Genomic DNA, 22,536 nt, shown 5'->3' on the forward strand with positions numbered 1-22,536 from the left:
CTCAGATCTTAAAAACTACTGAGGCTGGAGAGGTGCAAATTAGTATGTTGATCATCCACTCTCCAATCATCAAACATACCAAATTGCAGCCCTCTAGCCTCAGTAGTTTTTATGTTATTTAAGGTTAAATTTAGACAATCGTACTTCTGGCAGCGCTATAGGTACCAGCAACATAGGCCAACACCGGACCGTAGCTGACTTTCATGTTACCCGGCTAAGAGTTTTATGGGCCGTGGCTGAGGCCACCACCGGACAGAAAACTCGATTGCGCCGAAGAAACTTAGGCGCATTTTTGTTGTTGTTTTAGCCTTAGGTCTGGTCTCAGTAGAAGATCTTGTGGGACGTGTTTTCCTGTCTTATTGGCATGTAATGGTCGAATGGGACTGCCGAATTTCTTGTGTCTTCTGTCGTGCCAAAAGGGCATTTATCAATCGACCTGAAAGACTCTTCCAGCCAAAACTCTTGTATTGTTTTAATTTTTTGAAATTAAAACTCGCTTGACACCAGATCTCTGTATTTGTGTTAACAGCACTTGTCGTTTTCTTCGTTAGTCCGTTTAATTTTTTTTTTTTCACTGTTGCTTTCGCTTTCACTCTGCTATCTCTCTTTTATCGTTGGTGTCCTGTTTGCTTTTCTTCTATCTATGATTGTGCTCATACGTCTGAAGTCCGCTGTTCTTGCGATCTTTTCATCTGGTGATGAAATTCAAAATATATATATATATATATATATATATATATATATATATATATATATATATATATATATATATATATATATGTACTAATATATATATATATGTATATATATGCATATGTATACGTATATATATATAAATATATACACGTATACTTACACACATACATATATATATATATATATATATATATATATTATACACATACTGTATATACATACTTGCACATATATACATATATGTATATACATGTGTATGTATGTATGTACTTATGTATGTATATTGAGAATACGATGTCAAAAATTATGGTAAATCAAATCCTATGAAAACAGTTTACGGATATTTATATCATCTTACCATTCCACTTATTCACGTTTTATATGTACAGTGTCTTGAGATCACTTTATGAGTATTTGTCTCTCTCCCAATTCTGCTCCACTATTCTGTTCAATCCCATTGAAATTTAAACACTCTCGACCTCTCTCATTTGGAAGCTACGCAAATCTTGGCAGTCTGCCACCTCTCAGGTGTTCAGTGCTTTATGGAAGGTAGAATTCCCAGACTTAATACGTTAGATGTTGTTGTAGATTAAGCTGGCCTTATGCCAGCACGGGCCCCTGATTGTAGAGAAGCCTGCGATCTCGTTATATTTTTCACCCTACCTGTGGGCTTTGGAATTTCTTTGCAAATTTTCCTCGCTGTCATAAGCGTTCAAGGCATTGTTTGAGGGTAAAAATTGCGGTAAAACCGTAATGCCGTCGTTAGTTCAGTAATAACAACGTCTGATAACATTAAAAATAAAAAAAACCTATAATGAGCCATTGCAAGGCATGTTAGCTGAAAGTCACGTGAGATGTCGTTAGTATATCGAAGTACTAATCAAAATTAAATGTATTTCGTATTTGTTTAACGACTCTTTTCGTTCTTTTGCCTCGCTATTGTAGTCTTGTAAGTTTTCCTTTTTCCTACCTCTTTAGCCTTACACTTCCTTTATTCCCAAATTTTATTTGCGTTGTTTCGTCTTTGAGTCTGTTTAGATGTGAAAGCCGGGGTCGAAATCTGCTTGCTATTCTTATTTTTTAAAGTAGCCTTTTAAGTGAACTGCAAATGACAGCGAATTTTGCTGAGGAGAAGCAAGTTTGGTCAAAGTATAAATATATTTTTTATAGTCTTAATTAATTTTGAAGCCTGATACGACTTTTCAGGATACATTGCTTCCCTGTCAGTCGCTTCTCTGAAAATATGGCCTTACCTCTGTGTCGACATCAGATGTCATAGACCGGACGAAAATATACGCTTAGCCTATTGACAGCAGAATCCTTCGGATATACTTACGAACACGATGAAGTTCGTGACAAACAAGGTGAATTTACTGATGCACCCCATTTTGAAAGTTTTCGGTGGCCCGGGTTACTGTTTCTCCTCAGAATAGACTGGAGTCTCGACGACACTGGAGCAAGGCACTTCAGAGAACGTCCGGTTCGATACTGGCTGATTATATCGCGGCGCCCTTCCCTTGGTGTACCTGTAGAGGGCGTCATCTGTTATCTTTTTCGTCTGTTTGATGAGTGACGTCGCCGGAGAGAGGATAAATGCCCCGTGACACGGAAACTGATTCATAGCGATAAGGCAGTCTTATGATTTGCCTAAATAGCATTTGCATTTTTTTATGAATGATAGATAGCTCGTTGTCCGTGTTATGGACTTAGAGCGCTGTTGATGTCATGGTGTCGTACAAGCTCCTGTGTTATGGAGTTACAGCGTTGTTGGTGTCATGAATGCTCTTCGTTTTCCATATGTCAGTGTCTGTTATCTTATCTGTTTGTTGTTGTAATCATCCGTTAATAGAATTGTGTATCTTATCTGTTTGTTGTTGTAATCATCCGTTAATAGAATTGTGTAACCTTAATTTCACAAAACTTTTGGTTGGAGTTTTTTGGAAAGACACTCTTCATCAAATGCAAATGGGTTCATCGTCCTGATAATACAGACGGTTTGATTTGTTGAAGTATAAGAACCTGTCAGTTATGTTTTGTAGCAAGCTAATGCTCTACGTTAAGTATACCCTAGTTTAACCAGACCACTGAGCTGATTAACAGCTCTCCTAGGGCTGGCCCGAAGGATTAGACTTATTTTACATGGCTAAGAACCAATTGGTTACCTAGCAACGGGACCTACAGCTTATTGTGGAATCCGAACCACATTGTAGCGAGAAATGAATTTCTATCACCAGAAATACATTCCTCTAATTCTTCATTGGCTGGCCGGAGATTCGAACTCGGGCCTAGCAGAGTGCTAGCCAACAACTCTACCGACTCATCCAACGAGGAACTAGCTAATGCTCTAAAAAGCGATCCCCCCCCGTAGGGGGGTAGAGCCGTCAGCCCCCCCTTAAGCGGTGCACTGTATGGATTATTTAAGGTTCTTTGCAGCGTCCCTTAGGCTTCTAGCTGCCATCCTTTCATTGTTTTACTGTACCTCCGTTCATGACCTCTCTCCCGTCTTACTTTCCACTTTTAAAACATTTTCACTCTCAGTTTCCATTTCAACACCGAATGACCTCATAGATCTTAGCGCTTGGCATTTGGCCGGAATATTATTGTCCATTCCAGAAAGCTATCCAAAACTGTTTAGAAGAAAGTCTATTTTCATAGTCTGTGTCACTAATTTTGTTGGAAGATCCAGAAAAATCCAGATAATGACATTCGGAAAAAATGTTCCAGTTAGTATCTATTTATATCTGTTGTTCTACAGTATATCTCATGCCCCATCTTCTGAATAATAATAATAATAATAATAATAATAATAATAATAATAATAATAATAATAATAATAATAAAACACTTTACTATATAATTATGGATTTTAATTACACTAACTGCTTTTCACGAGATTGTGAATTTCTTAGCAATAATAATAATAATAATAATAATAATAATAATAATAATAATAATAATAATAATAATAATAATATCGAACGCATATACAGGTTTTCATTGTAGAAAGTAAGTTTTAAGAGTGAAATTTCGAGTTTCTGGCTTTTCATTGGATTCGTAGTGCAATAGTAATACTATTATTGGATTCTTCAGTTGCATTGCCATTATTGTGCCTCAAGTTTACCTTTTATTAGATGGGAAAGGGATCGCTGTAAATTATTAGAATTCTAAGATTTCTGGGCGAATGACGACGACCGAGTCAAGATTTTTAAAAATATGTGAAATGGATGTGTTTCCCGTGGCGTCATCGATGTTTGCACGTGAAGTGACGAGCTTTGCGCGGCATAATTGTGTGACAACAGGAAGAAAAACCTACGAGGCCACTGCCTACACGCCTCGGGGATGTTTGCTGAAGGAGATTTCTGTCTCGAAATTCATAGCAAAGGTTTCGTAACCACGATTGTCAGTTGTCCTTCGCTGTGTGATATTGAATCAGCTTTACGTCAGAAATGCTTTATTCTCTTGTTATTATGCGATTATCATTAAATCTCAGAAATATTTATAAGAGGTTTACTTAGCGTAATTCTGGTATCAGGGGCATATTATCACCTACGACCTGGACGATACGGCCGGCGTAGAACAGAGACTGCATAAGTAGTTTGCAGTTGTCATTATGAAAACGAGGAGATTTGTCATCTGTCACCGAAGAACCAAAATTCTGTTCCATGCGAGTCCAAGAGATTTACTGCTTCAGTACATAACAACATTTTTAAATCGCTATCGTTCACCTACGTTACGGTTCTCCTACGTTACATTCATGGGAAAGCGCCCAGAAAATTTGAAAATCATTAACAGGTAAAGTCTTGTCTAGTTTTATGGTGAGACTAAGACGTAGCAAGAATCCGCTGGTCAAAAACACCATGAAGAGTGAAGCGAGAAGATATTATGAGTTATAGGGAAGATGTTAAAACGAGATATGTTCAAGTATGTCGGGGTTGTAGTGTTGTTCTTGTGTCATTGTTTCTACAGGATTGTGCTGTTATTAGAGTCGAAATTTTTCATTATTATTCCTGTTTTATTTCATTTATTTTTATTGTAATGTCCAACTTATCGAAGTTCATTTATTCCCCGTGTATTATTATTATTATTATTATTATTATTATTATTATTATTATATTATTATTATTATTATTATTATTATTATGTATCAGAATGATGTATTTACATATGGCCTTAAGTTGGAATAGTGTATATTTATTATTATTATTAATATTATTATTGTTGTTGTTGTTGTTGTTGTTGTTGTTTATCTGCAGTCTGTATTCATAGATGACCTTAAGTTGAAATGAAGTATATTTATTATTTTTATTAATATTATTTGTGTTAACCATCAAGAATTTTTTTCGATTTTTATCGATTTTGAGGCAAGTGTAACCAAATCCTCCATCAACGGGACTTTTAAACGATATTCAGGTGACTCGTTGTCTGGTTGTGTGATGGTTACCAGCACCTGAGCAGTTCTGAAAAGTGGAGGGCGACTGTCTAAACAATTTCGACCAGGCAATGGGGCAGAGCATCTGAACAGTTTTGATAAACTGTAATAAATGTGAACTTCCGGTCGGTTTTCACAAATCGTCGGACTCAAACAACTGATCTGATTTGATAAACTGTAGCCGCTAAGACTTAGCAATGGACTGGTACCTTTTATTTTCATTTATCCGGGTTTACGGGTTCATTTCATCTCTTTTGAGAGATAAATAAGACCAATACGGCACTCCCTTGAAATCAGCGAGACCTAAAGCCAGTAAGACAATCCCTTGAAATCTATGAGATCTAAAGTCAGGAAGACACTTCCTTGAAATCCATGAGACGTAAAGTCGGTATGGCACTCCCTTGAAACTAAAACCTAAAGGCAGTATGACAATCCCTTGAAATCTATGAGATCTAAAGCCAATAAGGCAATCCCTTGAAATCTATGAGATCTAAAGCCAATAAGACAATCCCTTGAAATCTATGAGATCTAAAGCCAATAAGACAATCCCTTGAAATCTATGAGATCTAAAGTCAGGACGACACTTCCTTGAAATCTGTGAGACGTAAAGCCAGTATGGCACTCCCTTGAAACTAAGACCTAAAGCCAGTATGACAATCCCTTGAAATCTGAGATCTAAAGCCAGTATGACACTTCCTTGAAATCAGTGAGACCTAAAGCCGGTGTGACAATCCCTTGAAATCTGTGAAACCTAAAGCCAGTTTGACAATCCCTTGAAATCTATGAGATCTAACGCCAGTATGACTCCCTTGAAATATATGAGATCTAAAGCCATTATGACACTCCCTTGAAATCTATGAGATCTAAAGCTGGTATGGCATTCCCTTGAAATCTATGAGACCCAAAGCCAGTAAGACAATCCCTTGAAATCTATGAGATCTAAAGCCAGTATGACACTCCCTTGAAATCAATGAGACCTAAAGTCATGACGACACTCCCTTGAAATCTATTAGGCGTAAAGCCAGTGTGGCACTTCCTTGAAATCAATGAGACCTAAAGCCAGCATGACACCCCCTTGAAATCAGTGAGACCTATAAAGTCATGACGACACTCCCTTGAAATCTATGAGACGTAAAGCCAGTGTGGCACTTCCTTGAAATCTATAAGACCTAAAGCCAGTAAGACAATCCCTCGAAATCTATGAGACCTAAAGCCAGTATGACACTCCCATGAAGTCTTAGCAGCTCAAGAAAGCTGTTTATGATTAATTGTCTCAAAGGTAGTGAAATTTCACTTTGTTTTATTTTAAATTCAGTGATAAACAAATGCGTAATTAGAAATACTAATGCACATATCCCATGTTATGTTTGTGCATATTTGTACGTGCACCATTTATTAGCATAATTACCTATACATGGTTTTTTTTTATTCTTTATCATAGTGAAATGGTGAAATGTGTGCATAAGCCTTTGGTTTGCAAGTTGTATGCTTTTTATGATATTTTTAAGAAATCTTTTCAAATAAGATAATGCAATAGACACCGAGTGATACGGTTCAAGTGATACGGTACACCTGAATGGTTACATCAACATGATTGTGTTACCTTGATAACATACCGGATATCGGAAAATTTCCCAAGGTCTGAACTGGTACGGCATAGTTTACCTAATGAGTCATCTTTTGTTTTCTCTGAACACACACACGCAAAAAAAGATAGAGATTTGAGAAAAGCTTAAAATTATCGCTGAATATTTCTTACTGATTCTACAGGAGCGGGTTTTTTTTTTTAGAGGAAATTCATGCTTAAGTGTACTAAAATATAATATTCTCGTTTTGAGGATTAAAAAAGCGCAGATGACGTAAGCGCACTTAGTGGATTCTCAGGAAAATGGGCTCACGTAGATTTGTCAGTTCCGTGTCGTATTTGAATGTCAGGGTGGTTTTCGAAACATGGACGATCGAATTAATGCAAGGAGGCGAGTCACTGAAGAATAGTAGTACGTATTTTTAATGCAAAGGCAAAGTGAATTTCAAAATGTTGCGGTGTCTGGTCCTTTTTAAAAACTATCCCTCCATCTATATAGTTTATCTTTAGGTAAGGTTCAGGTTCTCATGACTTGAGTTTAAAAGGTTGTCAAGTAAAACATTACTCTGAAGAAATTGATGATAATTGGTAAAAACACTTAAACATTTAAGAAAATTATATATGGATCTAACAGGGGTCTAATTACTCCTGACTTTTAACCTCCGAACCTTGAGTGGTGTTCTATAAGATAAAATCTAGATAGGTTTTTATTTAATATATTCTGTCACAACAGAGTTTGCTTTACAATGACTGGTGATGTATATTTACTAAACGAGAAACAAATAGAGTTGCAGTATATAGCACAGGGCAAAGTCTTTCCAGTATGTGTGTGTGTTTGTATGTGTGTTTTGTTCATGTATTTATTTGTTTGTTTTTTGTCATCGAAAGAGCCGTCGCGCTGCATATGTGTAATTCATTTTCAGAGCAGTAGCAGTTAGTTAGAACTTTCCAATAGTTGTTGTATGTATTTAGTCTTCCGTGTTTGTGGCAGATATTTTCAAAGACGTGCGATATGTTTTGCAAATAGCGAGGGCGACTCTGGTAAATGTTGAGACTGAAACTGCATGAATAAAAGAAGAAAATTTTTTCTTTAAACAGTTTTTAAAAACTTCTGAACACTCTCAGGAAACTAAGTAATTGGCAGTTTTACAGCTCTTAAAAAATGGATTTAAAATAGTTTTGTGAATTAGACCTGCCTATATTCAATCTTTTATCGACAGTTGCTACCATTATAAATTTTTCGTTCATTACCATTCATGCTAGCCATGTCGACCATTTATGGAACTGAGCGATAACATATCCGTAAGATTTAAGGCTCAGAGGACTTTGGGAATTCCATTTATTCCCTCTGAGAATCAGAGGAAGAGCTAATCTGAATGCATTTGTTGGAAGATGAAGCACATCTGCCATGTTCCCGACAGTGAAACTCTTTCTAGCTGGCGGCAGTTTCGGAAAATAAACATCTTCCCTTACCTGATAAGGTGGACAGTTCAACTCTGTTGAACTGTATCACGGACTATATTCCATTAGGTAACTTAGAAACCGAATACATCTGATGGACACGTCTTCCAGAAATAATATAAATAGATATTCACACGTGGTCTTACATATGAACTGATTCGAACACCTGAGTTTTCAGTCGCCTTTTGGTTTATTTTTCTTTTGACAGATGGCCTGATTGCTTGCATTGGTGCGGTGTTGGTTTCTTGCGTCTCTTTTTGTCAGCTAAAAGCATTTCCTCATGTCCTGGTATCGCTCATACCGATAATTCTCCTTCATACCTCCAGAAGTTAAAAAAAAATTACAGTGATAAGAAAACGGACTTTATTTATTATCGCTCTGGGATATAATTGAAATTAAAATGTTCTCATCAAATACCCCGAACCACATTAGTTTTTACGAAACACACTTATGTGAATTGAATTGTGCCTCTTAATTGAGAGGCTGATTTATTAAGAGGCTAGTTTATTGAACACCCTTGTTATCCTGGGAGAGGCATAAACATCACGGGGCTTAACGTCAAACTTATTGCAATATGAGCTTTGATCAGCATAGATAATTCACATGGTCATTCGTATGGATAAAGGGCTAACCCATCCAAACGATACACGTCTAAAATGAAAATGGCAGAGTTAAAAGCAATACAAATATATATATGACAGTTGTAACAAAGTTAAAAGCAACACAAATATATATATGACAGTTGTATTAAAGGCAATGGCCTTTACCTAGGTAATAATAATAATAATAATAATAATAATAATAATAATAAAAATAATAATAATAATAATAATAATAATAATAAATATTATTAATGAGTAATAAAAATCCACAATTATATAGTAAATATATTACTATGTAAATATATTACATAGTAATATATTTACTATATAATTGTGGATTTTTATTACTCAGATTGTTTTTCACGAAATTGTGAATCTATTAGCATTATTATTATTATTATTATTATTATTATTATTATTATTAAAAGTGTAGTACTTGTTTTTGTTGCATTTCTTGTCAAACGAAAAGTCTTGTATATAATGAAACAGTACTAGGACAAATAAAATTCTTTTGCCCGTATTGGACATCAAGGACAGCGAGGTGACGAGGAAATATTTCTTGTGGGCGTTATTCGCGAGACAATTTCCACCGCCCTCACAATCACCACCCTTTGGGTATAGCTCTTTGGGTCCCGTGACAGCCCACAGAGGAAGCTAACGCTCACGAGCTGAAAGTAAAAGAGAGGTTATTCGTCGCTGTTTTAATTTGTATATGTACTGTATGTATGTGTGTGAATACCTTAAATTTCCAGATGTATGTACTTTGAATACAGTTTGAAGTTGTGTGTATGTATAGCGCTTATAAATGATTTTGGTCATGTTGGTCGTGATTATGAAGTTTTAATTGATCGCATAACTGTTCATTCGCATGTATAAGGGAGACTCCTGTACCGTTCCCAGTCATTTGTTTCACACGTGTAACAAGGAATTGTACCGTCCCAGGTCATTTGTCTCACAGGTGTAACAGGGAAGTGTACCGCCCAAGTCATTTGTCTCACAGGTGTAACAGAGAAGTGTACCGTCCCAAGTCATTTGTCTTATAGGTGTAACACGGAAGCGTACCGTCCTGAGTCATTTGTCTCACAGATGCAACAAGGAAGTGTACCGTCCCAAGTCATTTGTCTCACACGTGTAACACGGAAGTGTACCGTCCCAAGTCATATGCCTTACAGATGTAACAGGGAAGTGTACCGTCCCTAGTCATTTGTCTCACAGGTGTAACAGGGAATTGTACCGTCCCAAGTCATTTGTCTCACTGGTGTGACAGGGAATTGTACCGTCCCAAGTCATTTGTTACACAGGTGTAACAGGAAATTGTACCTTCCCAAGTCATTTGTATCACTGGTGTGACAGGGAATTGTACTGTCCCAAGTCATTTGTTACGCAGGTCTAACAGGGAATTGTACCATCCCAAGTAATTTTTCTCACTGGTGTGACAGGGAATTGTACCGTCCCAAGTCATTTGTCTCACAGGTGTAACAGGGAATTGTACCGTCCCAAGTCATTTGTCTCACTGGTGTGACAGGGAATTGTACCGTCCCAAGTCATTTGTTACACAGGTCTAACAGGGAATTGTGCCATCCCAAGTCATTTTTCTCACTGGTGTGACAGGGAATTGTACCGTCCCAAGTCATTTGTCTCACACGCGTAACAGGGAAGTGTACCGTCCCAAGTCATTTGTCTCACACGTGTAACAGGGAAGTGTACCGTCCCAAATTTGTCTCACACGTGTAACAGGGAAGTGTACCGTCCCAAGCCATTTGTCTCACAGGTGTAAAAGGGAAGTGTACCGCCCCAAGTCACTTGTCTCACTTGTGTGACAGGGAATTGTACCGTCCCAAGTCATTTGTCTTACACGTGTAACAGGGAACCTTTGACCTTTGATCCCAGATGGTGGGTTTCATAAGAGTTTCAGTTTAGTATAATTGCCAAAAATATTAATGAATGTGAGTTAAGTTGTAGCTGAGTATGTATGTGATTTTGTGTTTGTATTAAATGGCCTTATCTGACTTAAGTGTTCATGGTGAATACTGTTATAGACTGATTTTCTCCACCAGTCAATTCCAATAAGACTGATTTTGATGTTACATTCTTTCGGCGTCAGTTAACTAGTTTTCAAGTTTGAAGGATAATTCAGTGAGTTAGGATTCAGACCTTCCGTTTGTTTTTTAGTGAGTTATTCCCCCATCCTAAGAGATAAGCATAACCTTATTAAAACGTTTGTCAAGTGTTTGTTCATCTTGGAGGGTTAGATTATTGTGGAGCATGTAAATTGGTTTGTTGCGCCATAGGTTGTGTTTGTTGTAATGTCTGTAAGCATTTGCAGCCGCCTCTGCGTGACGATAACCTCCATTGCTAACTCGAGGTCATGTTCAAATATTATAAATTAATTGAGTTTTCTCTTTGTAAAAAAAGGGAGGAGAGAGAGAGAGAGAGAGAGAGAGAGAGAGGAATCAAGTTTAGCTTTTGATTTTTTCTGATGTTAGAAAGAACCAAAGAATTGAGTTTGCTTTTGTTTCAAACAAATGAAAGAAAGAGAAAGAGCTGGATTAAGGTTTACAAAATCCTTACCCCCTTCAAAATACTTCACTAAGTAATTGAATTTAAGCTATATGGAGAACCGTATGGAAAGGGTTTCTTTCTTTCTTGCGTACACAACGCATATTTGATTCTATAATTTTTGCGTATTGTATAAATAAATTTTTAATATTATTACCATTAAATTTAACTATAAACTTTATGAAATGAAATAAAATAAAACGGAAAGTAAAACGAAAATCACTGTTTCAGCTTAACTGTACGCCACAGTAACAAACAATGAAGTATCGGAAAATCCTGCGCAGTCGACTCTGCCAAGCACAGGTCATTGACATTTTCAGCATATTTCATCTAGTATTGTTTGATCCCTCACATGGCAACGCTGATACACATACAAAGTATTATCACCTCTGTACCACAGTTCCAAATTGTGGTGATATCTGGCAGTCTAGGCATTATGAGACATCATCCTGTGTGTGACGTCACGGCTGGCTTGAAATGCACAGGAGCGGGACTTGAGGAAATTCAACCGGATGCGATGCTCTTGCAGACAGTGTTTCGGAAATACGAAATGGGAAAATGCAACGTGCAGGATTTGTGGAATGTGAAGGCATGTACCTATGCAACGTCACCCAGGAATTTGCAGTATCATGGAGTCTAGAACCACTCAAGAACAGTGCCCTTAGCACTGTTTTGAAATGAGTTTTGTTGTCATGTCTAAACTGTTTTATTAATGATCTCGTTAATAAACGACGTAGTGGATGGTCCGCGTCACTGTGATCGAAGTCTCATAACAGGCCAACGTGTTCCATGTTAACCCGAAGAAGAAGATCAAAGTAGAACCAAACCCAGCTTCTTTATTACTACAAGCAAGCCAGGCTGGTACATGTAGGATAAAATAAGAAAGAAAAATATAGTGTTTGGAAAACGAATTAAAAGGAAGGTGGGAAGATTTGGGCCAACTCAACTGCAATTTCATGTTACATTGGTTTGTGCTGCTTACTTTGAATACTCTTGGCTTACCTGGGGAGTTCCACGGTAGGATACTTAGAAGGAATGCTTCTGTTTACTTCTGAAATCTTTGTCCCTAGGAGATCTGTCGGTATCCAGTGTCCAAATAGTGTTGTTGTCCCCGTTGGTGGGGTAGGGCCATCAGTGCACCTCACGCGGAGCATTGTAGGCACTACTTAAGGTTCTTTGCAGCGTCTCTTTGGCCAGTAGCTGCAACCCCCTTTCATTCCTTTTATTGTACTTCCATTATTTCGGTTTCTTCAGTGTAACTTTTCACCCACTACTAACAATTGCTTCGGAGAGCAACTGTGAGATTTTCCTCCAGTTGCACCTTTAAAACCTTTTTACTCTCATTCAGCGCTGAATGACCTCATAGGTCCCAACGCTTGGCCTTTGGCCTAACTCTTATACATTCCATTCCAAATTGTTGTTGTAGGATTAGAAGGAGACTTAGATAGAATTGGTAAATAAATTAATCTTGGATGCTATGAGATTAGAGATTTTTCTCGCCGATTCATCTTCCAGGAAATCTTGTCTCGCTGTCTTGTGTGATGAGGCGGTGATGATATTTTTCTTGTTGGGAAAATGAATATACATACTGTAGTCTACACGGCCCCTAAAGGCATGTCATTCCAAATCTGAAATAACCTTTTTATTTTGATTCCTTATGGAGAAACAGAGACTGCAAAGATCCCCAGGTTTATGTATATGTGTGTGAGTAAAAGGAGGAGAGAGTAAGCTGGAAATAGCTGAATTGCAATTGCAGGCAGAGCGTGCAACAAAGATTTTATTTATTATCATTTTAGGGTAAATATAACCTGGTGGCAGTGGCGTAGCTGGCATTTCATCAGTGGGGGGACCTAGGTGGGGCCAAGATTTTTTTTGGGGGGTGCCAAAGAAAATTACACAAAACTAATGTACCTATTCTGTAATTAGCAAAATATACTATTGTCGAATGTATATATCCACGAAGGAAAAGAATAGTATTAGTAATTAGTACACCTGTATTTGAAATTTAGAGCTCAATTTTCAGTTAACTATCAACTCTTACTATATGCAAATGTATCAAATACTGTGATGTTAAAGTGTATATACAAAGGGAATTTCAACTGGGTGGGCCAGTGGGGGGGGCAAAGCATCTGACGGGGGCAGCCCCCCCCATAGCGACGCCACTGCCTGGTAGGTTCGACGTGCTGCTTGAAAGTGCTTTTACATTTAAGAAGGAGCTGTGAGCCTGTAATCGTTTACTGAAGAGTGATTTCAGCTGTAACAGTTAAGAGGACGTCTATTTTGTTCTGCTCCGGCAAACGTTTTATATTCAGAATATTTGTGCTCAAATGCACGTGCATTACGTTTATGTACAATCCTATTAGATGTGTTTGTTATTTGGCAGTATTGAGTGATTATCTTTTTATACCATAGAAGTCTTTTTTCCAGGAATTTCTTTGTACCGCTGGATTCACTTGAAAAATTTATCAGATGTGTTTACCTTCAATGAAATTACTTACTTTCACCTGTTACTTCAGTAAGGTAATTTTACTACTGTTATGGCTTGATGTTTCTGAATGTTGATGTGAACTTTACCTAGTAATGGGACACTACACATTACATACTTTATTTTGATCACTATATGTATATATATATATATATATATATATATATATATATATATATATATATATATATATATATATATACTATATATATATATATACTGTATATATATATATATATATATATATATATATATATATATATATATGTTTACATATATGTATACGTATATATGAATATATATTGTATATGTACAGTATAAATATATATATATATGTATTATATATATATATATATATATATATATATATATATATATATATATATATATATATATATGTTACAGGCAGATAGCGAAACCAGGCATTTCATGAATTGCCTGAAATTTCAGTCAGATAGCGGAAATGCACTTAGGGGACATTTGATCCCCCAAGAGTTAGTACTAAACACGGCAGAAACAGTGACTCACCTGCTGTTTCGCCGTGTTTCTCCTAGCCTGGGCAGTCAAATGTATTTCATAAATGTTTGGTACTAGCTCCTGGGGGATCAAATGTCCTAAGTGCATTTCGCTATCTGCCTGAAATTTCAGGCCGTTCATGAAAATGGCTGGTTGCTCTATCTGCCTGTAACATATATATATATATATATATATATATATATATATATATATATATATATATATATATATATATATATATATATATATATATATATATATATATATATATAATGGAAGGTCAACTTCTCATAATTCACATTTTTTCATAAAATCTCTTACCTCTATACTGACAAATATAATGCACAAGTTTCCAAGTAGCATCCCTACTTCGATCAAAATGGCAGTCACTACGGAGGAGCACCCTTTGTTGAAAATGAGGTCTTCGTAATCTTCTTTGGAGAGCACATTCAGACCACATCCAACCTCGTAATAGTCTTCCCGACAACAGCTGTCGGGCACACTGTCGTTGTGTGCTTGTCCAAAAGGGTAGAGGCCCCAGTCACTGTAGTCTCGGACCCCGCAACACTCAGCCTGTGAAAAGCAACAATTTTTCCAAGTACTGAGTCCTTCCTGACATATATTCCTTGTAGGCTTCTTTTTGTCAAATTCAGTGTGTTACCTCCCTAAAGTGGCGTATTGTTCTGGGTCCTTTGCTAAGCATGCAACTTATTAAGAAAAAAGTGATCTATTGATAAATTAGCACTCCCAAAAATATTTGAAAACATTTGACTTAATTCTGATTTTTTTTACTGGAGTGATTACTCTCTTAAATCATTAAAAAGCTGGATAGCAAAGCCTTGCTGTTGTGAATGCATGCATGTATAAGTGATATATATATATATATATATATATATATATATATATATAATATATATATATACATATATATATATATACATATATATACATATATATATGTATACACACACACACACACACAATATATATATATATATACATATGTAAAATGCTTGAAATCGCCGAATCACTTAATGTATATATACAGATGACCACAGAAATAAATCACAGTACTCTTGAAGATTGGCTTAAACACTAAAGACAACATCAGTCAGGTTGATAGAGAGATAAGTAGTGAATTGTGTACGAAATATGGTGGTCACAACCAGGGTCATAAAATTATCTGAGGCTAGTAACTGCATCACAAAAGATATGCAAAGAACCAGAAGTGTATCACCCTCTGGAGCCACCCCTGCAGTGGGAAGAGGGCGTGTGGTGAATAAACCAGTTAGTACGAGAGATAATAGCTCTGGAATTCATTTTATGCAATGCAGGTTTTCTGATTTGTACAAGCGAAGTGTTTATTGAACTCGTTTGAGTTTACTGTTACTTTGAAACGATATCATTACCAGGCCACAATCCTTTGATCAGGCACGGGCTATGAAAAGACTCCACTATCTAGCAATACAGTTCTGTGAATGAAGTTCATAGAACTTGCGTAAAGGCGGTTGCCTAAACATTAGATTTTCAAGTCCTTAATAGAGGCTGATCTGTGTCCGAAGGGCAGGGATGTAAATTTTAGGAGCTTTCTAGCTCTGGGATGGACCTGAGTTAAGAACAACTGCCAGTTAAGTCATTTCGTGTGCTGAAGACTGTCCCTTAGCTGTGTCTTTCTGTTCAGGACCAACAGTCAGCTTTTCGTGATTACATTCAACCTGTCATAACGGTCTCTCCTTCTTGATAAGACATCCCCTAGTTTGTCCGCACTTGTTGTATCAAAAGATAAAATTGACTGACAGACAAGCAGAGGGTCATAAACAGGAGAGAGAGAGAGAGAGAGAGAGAGAGAGAGAGAGAGAGAGAGAGAGAGAGGGAGGTATGAAGACTTAAGAGAGTATTGAGTGCATTGATGCAATGGTCGAGGACAAGCATAAGTCGTTTAGTATTTTAACATCACGCTGGTAACAAAAATGTGTGACTATATAATAACTTGTTCCAGAGATCTGTTAGTAATGAAATGAGGTGGGTATAGATTTCATCATGCCCTTGACCAGTGTTTATGAAGGCTGCTGTACTGAACTTTGACTTCTTTTACAAAGAGAATTTCAGCTTGTAGTTGAAAAGGTAACGAAAGCGCTCGATAAGAAATAAAGTATCAAATAAAAAAGGAAAACTAGAATTTTGAAAAATAACACTGGTAGACACTGTAACAGTGATTAAGTTTGAAGAAGAATTTTCAAACAAATGACAGAGCTGAGGTTTAAGAATCACAAGTCTAGAACTTGACGATTATTTAGGTACACTTTACTCAGACCCAACCTTAGAAACCCAAACAAGTTCAGAAAGGGCAAAGAAATGTATCAGTGGACAATGGGTTGTAGAAAAAAAAGGGAAAGATATAGAAAGTGAAGGGGCATAAATGGAGCCAATACATCTGTTTTAGTCCGCACATTAACCAAGAGAAGAAGCAGTCGATTAGAAGGAAATTCTTTGTACCACTTGTTGCCAAGCACTGGTACCCTATGTGCATGCAGATTCACACCACATTTAAGTCAAACAGCGGTTGTGATTAGAAGGGATCTAATATCAGAGAATGCCAGCTAGCTCTAGATGGATCTGTATTTCACAGCTGTGGTACCAGTCTAAGCTGATAGTGTTCTGTTTTGGTATTCTGTTTCCTTGGTAATTTCCCTCCCTTAGTTTAGAAAACACGATTTTGAGAGAAATGTGTAAAAGTGTACACTTGTTCTTGAAATAAGTGGCGGATTTACTATTTCGTTCTCTGTGTTTTAAGCATGAGTAAATTAAAAAAAAAAAAGAAGAAGAAGAAATGAACTTGGTCTATAAAATTCAGTGGAAGGGTAAGGATGATAACTATAAATTGTGGTGACCGAGAGATCGTGTAACATGCAAATTCCAAAGTTTCAGGTGGTGTCAGTGATCACTCTGTATCTGCTTTGCATTTAATCTTTGTCCGTTATGGTAAAAAAAAAAAAAAAGCTCCTATAAGCTAGTAACCGGAAACAACTGACAAATGTATGACCTGGTAACAGGAAACAACTGACAAATGTATGACATGCATCTGTGTGTAAATGAATATCCACATACGAGACCCCAAGTTTGCTTAAAGATAATAGACATGTAATTTATTACTATTAAATGTTAAATTTCATATTTATGAAGTGGATTGGTTAAATACTCTACCGTTGCTCTGCGTAACATTATGTACGCAATACATCCATTTACTTGAAACTGTTGATACTGGATATTCTTATCAATTTCTTATCTTTATTTAGCAACTCCAAGGTATACTAATCACGTGACATTTGAATGGGAGTCTTAGGGAATAATGGAATATAGCACCATAAATACACAGGTACTATTGTAATGAGACAATTATACTTATTCGGTGCATAAAGATAAACAGACAATTCTTCAGCCTACCTCACGTTGAAATGAATTGATGTTCGCCTGCATTTCTGGGTCTTCGTGTCCATACTGACTGAAGGTGTCATTCATTTTGGTTTGAATGTGTTCCACTGGCACAGATGCATTCACCGTTATCAAGATACCCACAACCAGTTGGGCGGTCAGCAGTACGATGAGTAATCCTCCATACTAAAGTGCGATTCATTTAAAGAGTTGTTAGTAAAATTATTTACAGAATTTCGACATGTGACATTAACAACCAGTTGAGCGAACAGCAGTACAATGAGTAATCCCCCATACTAAAGCAAGGTTCATTTAAAGAGTTGTTAGTAAAATTATTTACAGAATTTCGACATGTGACATTAATAAAAAGTGAACTTCTTGGATGTATGAGAGTCAGAGTTTGCAAAGTGGCTCCTTTTCTTATCTATGTATTTTTCATGTAAATGGAAACCGATTCAGGTAATTGTAAATACCAGTTAAGAAACTTACCACTTTCACTACCAGCCTGTTTTCCTTTAGGGCTCCATAATATCCTATGGGGCACAAGAGGACCATTGCTGTCCCAATACCCATGGAAAGTATTGGCAGGAAGAAAGTGTTGTCAGTAAAAATAAATCCAAAATCATTCTCGTGCGACATATAGATCCCCGCTATGATGACAATGGCCAACCCAAAAACCTGGAATCATTTTAAATGATAAAGTGAGGGCTTTCTGAAACATTTGAATATTAAAAACCCACAGAAGGTACTTTTACCATCATTCACTATGATCTCTTGGTTAGCTTTGCCATGCAAATTTGAAATGTTTCGTTCAAGCTGAAATAAATGAAGGTTGGTGCTTTTAATGATTGGAAATTCTTTGTAATAACTCTTCTATGCATGAGATGTTGTCAGATTTCTTTCAAGTTGCGCTCTTAAATATATTCAATTACATTGCACCGGTTAACTTTGTCCCTTGAGAGTGAATAGGCAAATTTGAGGTGATAAGTTCTTGCAAACTTTGCTACACATAAAAATAAAAGCCAGCACCGCGTATATGTACAGATGCTCTGTTATCTGTAATCATGTTTTTATAAAGCTAGTTGAACTGACAATTCCAGTGTTTAAAGTTACACTTGACTAGTCCGGACCTGAAGGAAAAAAATTAAATGCAAAATAATGAGGACGCGGTCACCAAGGAAGCTGTTGGCCTTCCTCTACGAAGGAGAAGCGTGTAGGAGTCAGGAAAACCGAGATGACGGATGGTTCAAACCAGGAAGTGTATTGGAAAGGACTTTACCAAAGCATGAAATAAATTTCTCTCGTTCTATATATTATAAGTCTAAGCAGTGGCTGCAACAAGTTCAGATTCCTTTCGTTCAGCAGATCAGGAGATGAGAGCTCCTTTGAAGTCCTGAAAGAGGTTAAGTTAAGTATACCTTAGTTTTACCAGACCACTGAGCTGATTAACAGCTCTCCTAGGGCTCAGCTATTTCGTAGATAATTATTTTAGCAGTTTTGTATTTTACGTGGAATTACCTTTATTGACTTATTGTGAATAGAAGGAGAAACAGGCCGAAGTCTCTCAATATGAAAGCTCTTTTATTAGAAGTCGAAAGAGGCCTCTATAAAGCCTTTGAAATTGTGAAAAAGAAAGGATTGACATCAAAATATTTGGCAGTTTGAGAATCTGATTTCTGCAAGACCACTATGATGGGAGTTGAGCAATGAAAGTGCGTATAGAGAAGAGAGGGGCTAAATTGCATCATATGAGAATAATAGAGTAATTTTATGAGCAAAGAGCAAGTTGAGATTGAACGTAAACAGCAGGGTGTGGCAAGGAGAGGCACAGGTAGATTAGGTAATTTGGATGTAACATAGTTAGAGAGTTAGTGAAGATCGTAGATAGAGAGGAGAAAAGAAAGGTGGGAAGAGGGAGTACACTGTTTTTAAGAACGCCACTTGAAATGGGGGAGAGATAATTATGTTGGCCCTCGAAGAAGGACTTACGTTGAGAGGTGAGATAGAAAACTAGAACTGAAAAAACGGATAAGAGGAGTAAGGACATGAGTCGGGCATTAAACTCTGAAACTGTCAGATGATTTAGAGAAATTGAATGTGGTGATCTGTAGATGATCCGGTGTCGTGAATACAAAGCAACGTATTTAGGACAGAGGGTATTTAAGCTTTTCCATCCAGAAAATGTCTTACTCAGAAAAACGTTGAATATACACAGTACTTCTCACATGCTTTTTAAGAAGAGAAATTCTTTGATGTTTGCAGGCATGTGCTATAATGTAATAAGTTATGGGTAAGAAATGACGCAACAGCGCTTTCGATGGAAATTCCACCGACCTGAGATTAACCTCTCCATTAACGAAAGTTGAATGTAGCAGTCAAAGTTAATTATTCTTCATTGAAATGAAGCATTTGGTAGGTAAAAATAGCCCTTGTGTTAAAATATAACTTAGAACTTCAGAAAGAAAAAAAATTATCGCTTTTTAAAATTTAGCGGAATATGCACTTCTCAACCAAGTTCTTTTAGTTTCTTGTTTGATATACAGTGAAAACAACCAATATTTAAACTATTAGAAAAAAAACTTGCTTTCGTATTATTCAGCTGGGCACGTATAAATAACTTTTTTTTTCTTTTACAAGACGATAAACACTATTTCATATTCGATTCCCATAATTATATCGTACACATGAAGTAATTCGCTGAGGTTTTAGGAGACGCGCTTGCTTTCATAGTATGCAAAATGCTTTGATGAATCTCTACAACACAACACATACAACACACACAGTTTGGAAATGTCCAAACGGAACTTACTAAAAGGATGAAGTTGACGAAGAACACGACTACCTTCGTAACACACAGCATCGTGGAAAGCTTGTATTTGGAGAGGAAGGTTCACCACTATGCCCTGAGGAAAGCAGGAAGACTGTACGTAGCACGACACTTGTAGTGTACTAAGGATGAAACGATTCTTTGTCTCTTTATCAAGAGAACGCAAAAGCACTATCTTCTCCAAATCCCAATTCTCCGTCGTGGTTGGAGGATGGGTGATCAGTATAGACAATATTGAATTATTATTATTATTATTATTATTATTATTATTATTATTATTATTATTATTATTATTATTATTATACTTTTTGTATATTTACTAGTGGTATTCATACTGTATGAATACATTTTTGAAATTATTATTATTATTATTATTATTATTATTATTATTATTTATAATTTTAAATTTTTTGTATATTTACTAGTGGTATTCATACTGTATGAATACAGTTTCGAAATTATTATTATTATTATTATTATTATTATTATTATTATTATTATTATTATTATTATTATTATTTGTATATTTACTAGTGGTAGTCATACTGTATGAATACAGTTTCGAAATTATTATTATTATTATTATTATTATTATTATTATTATTATTATTATTATTATTATTATTATTATTTTATATATTTTTTTTGTATATTTACTGGTGGTATTCATACTGTATGACTACAGTTTTGAAATTATTATTATTATTTTTTTTTATTATTATTATAGCCCGTCAAACTTCCGCGGAATAGAGAACAGATATTAAGAAAAAATGTTTTAGTTTATTGGTAAACAAAGAAGAGAGAGAATGGGGATAGATATTTAATTCTGTTAACGTTATACAGTAGACATTTCTATTTACATTTAACGATTTTATTTTTTCTCGACAGGTATGTGTGATTTTACATGAACGGTGACCCTGGCACCATCTTCCTGTCATGTTAGAGTAAGTAGATTTTTCCCTATAATAAGGTTAGTTATTTTAAATTTGTAAGGTGAACAGTTCCGGAGCTCAGCTGTTTCGTAGATAATTATTTTAGCAGTTTTGATACTGTGGTTGGAAATGAGTGCGATTGTCAGTATGACTGAAGATCTCGTATTTAAATCCTTGTAGTAGTGCTCTCCTTACTAGTAGGCAGTGATGGTGAACTCTTTAGGTATACTTATTTTATATTTCGAGTGCTTCATTTTGTTGTAAGTTGACATGCTTGTTTCTTTTATATGGACTGCAATATCAAAAGCATCGAAGAATGTGAATTATTTGAAAGTCTCATTTGAGAGAATGTTTAGTGTTTTTTTTTTTTCAACTCATTCATAAAAGTGTTGGCCTTGCCAGATCTGCCTTCCATTTCATATTTGAAATGCGTCATTTTTGCTTTGCGGTCATAATATCGTTTTTATACGAGGTACCATACTTATTTATTTCATCTTGATAGGATGGTTTTATCATATACTGGTTCCTGTAATATCGGATTAAAGTATGTTATTATTTTTTGCATGGTCTTGCAATGCTTTCTGATCAGTCATTGATTTTATTATAAATGAATTTTCTTAACGTCTTATTGTGCAACCTACCAGTAATCAGGTGACGTTACTGTAGTGTTTGTTTCTAAATTACCTTGATTAATATTCGGGATAGTAAAGTAATTAGTAAATAGTATTTTTAGGCACAAAGGCATAACAAGCATAAAAGATTGATTGGGTAAAATTTTTTATTTAATATCACATCATTTCCATGAGCACCGTGTTTAGCATGTACCAGTCCCCATGGGTATGCATGGTAAAACAAAACACAAAAAGTCAAATATCTCGGTAACAGCAAATTTCCGATAGATTTTAGTACAATTTTCTTATTAAGCACATTAAGGACGCTTAGGAAGACAGCATAAAAACCACATATATCATTAGTGCTCATGTTGGTTTCCAGTATGAGTTTTTTAAACCAA

The 22,536-nt window shown here is 36.0% G+C and overlaps 2 protein-coding genes across 2 annotated transcripts in view; both read right to left on the minus strand.

The window, feature by feature from the left end:
* LOC136833337 (CD63 antigen-like) overlaps nucleotides 1-2,197 on the minus strand; it is a 9,984-nt gene extending 7,787 nt beyond the window's left edge. The window contains exon 1 of the mRNA XM_067095340.1: nucleotides 2,033-2,197. Coding sequence (XP_066951441.1) covers nucleotides 2,033-2,083 — 51 coding nt within the window. The 5' untranslated portion in view covers nucleotides 2,084-2,197. The remainder of the gene's footprint in view (nucleotides 1-2,032) is intronic.
* A 6,322-nt stretch (nucleotides 2,198-8,519) lies between these two features.
* On the minus strand, nucleotides 8,520-20,745 carry LOC136833338 (leukocyte surface antigen CD53-like). Its single transcript, XM_067095341.1, has 5 exons — nucleotides 20,575-20,745; nucleotides 18,255-18,443; nucleotides 17,778-17,951; nucleotides 14,655-14,906; nucleotides 8,520-9,441 (listed from the first exon to the last, which is right to left on the minus strand). The coding sequence occupies exons 1-5, from the start codon at nucleotides 20,623-20,625 to the stop codon at nucleotides 9,301-9,303; spliced, it is 807 nt and encodes a 268-aa protein (XP_066951442.1). The 5' UTR covers nucleotides 20,626-20,745; the 3' UTR covers nucleotides 8,520-9,300.
* Nucleotides 20,746-22,536: the final 1,791 nt, after the last annotated feature.

The sequence above is a fragment of the Macrobrachium rosenbergii genome, chromosome 51 (assembly GCF_040412425.1).
Source record: "Macrobrachium rosenbergii isolate ZJJX-2024 chromosome 51, ASM4041242v1, whole genome shotgun sequence".
Lineage (NCBI taxonomy): Eukaryota > Metazoa > Arthropoda > Malacostraca > Decapoda > Palaemonidae > Macrobrachium > Macrobrachium rosenbergii.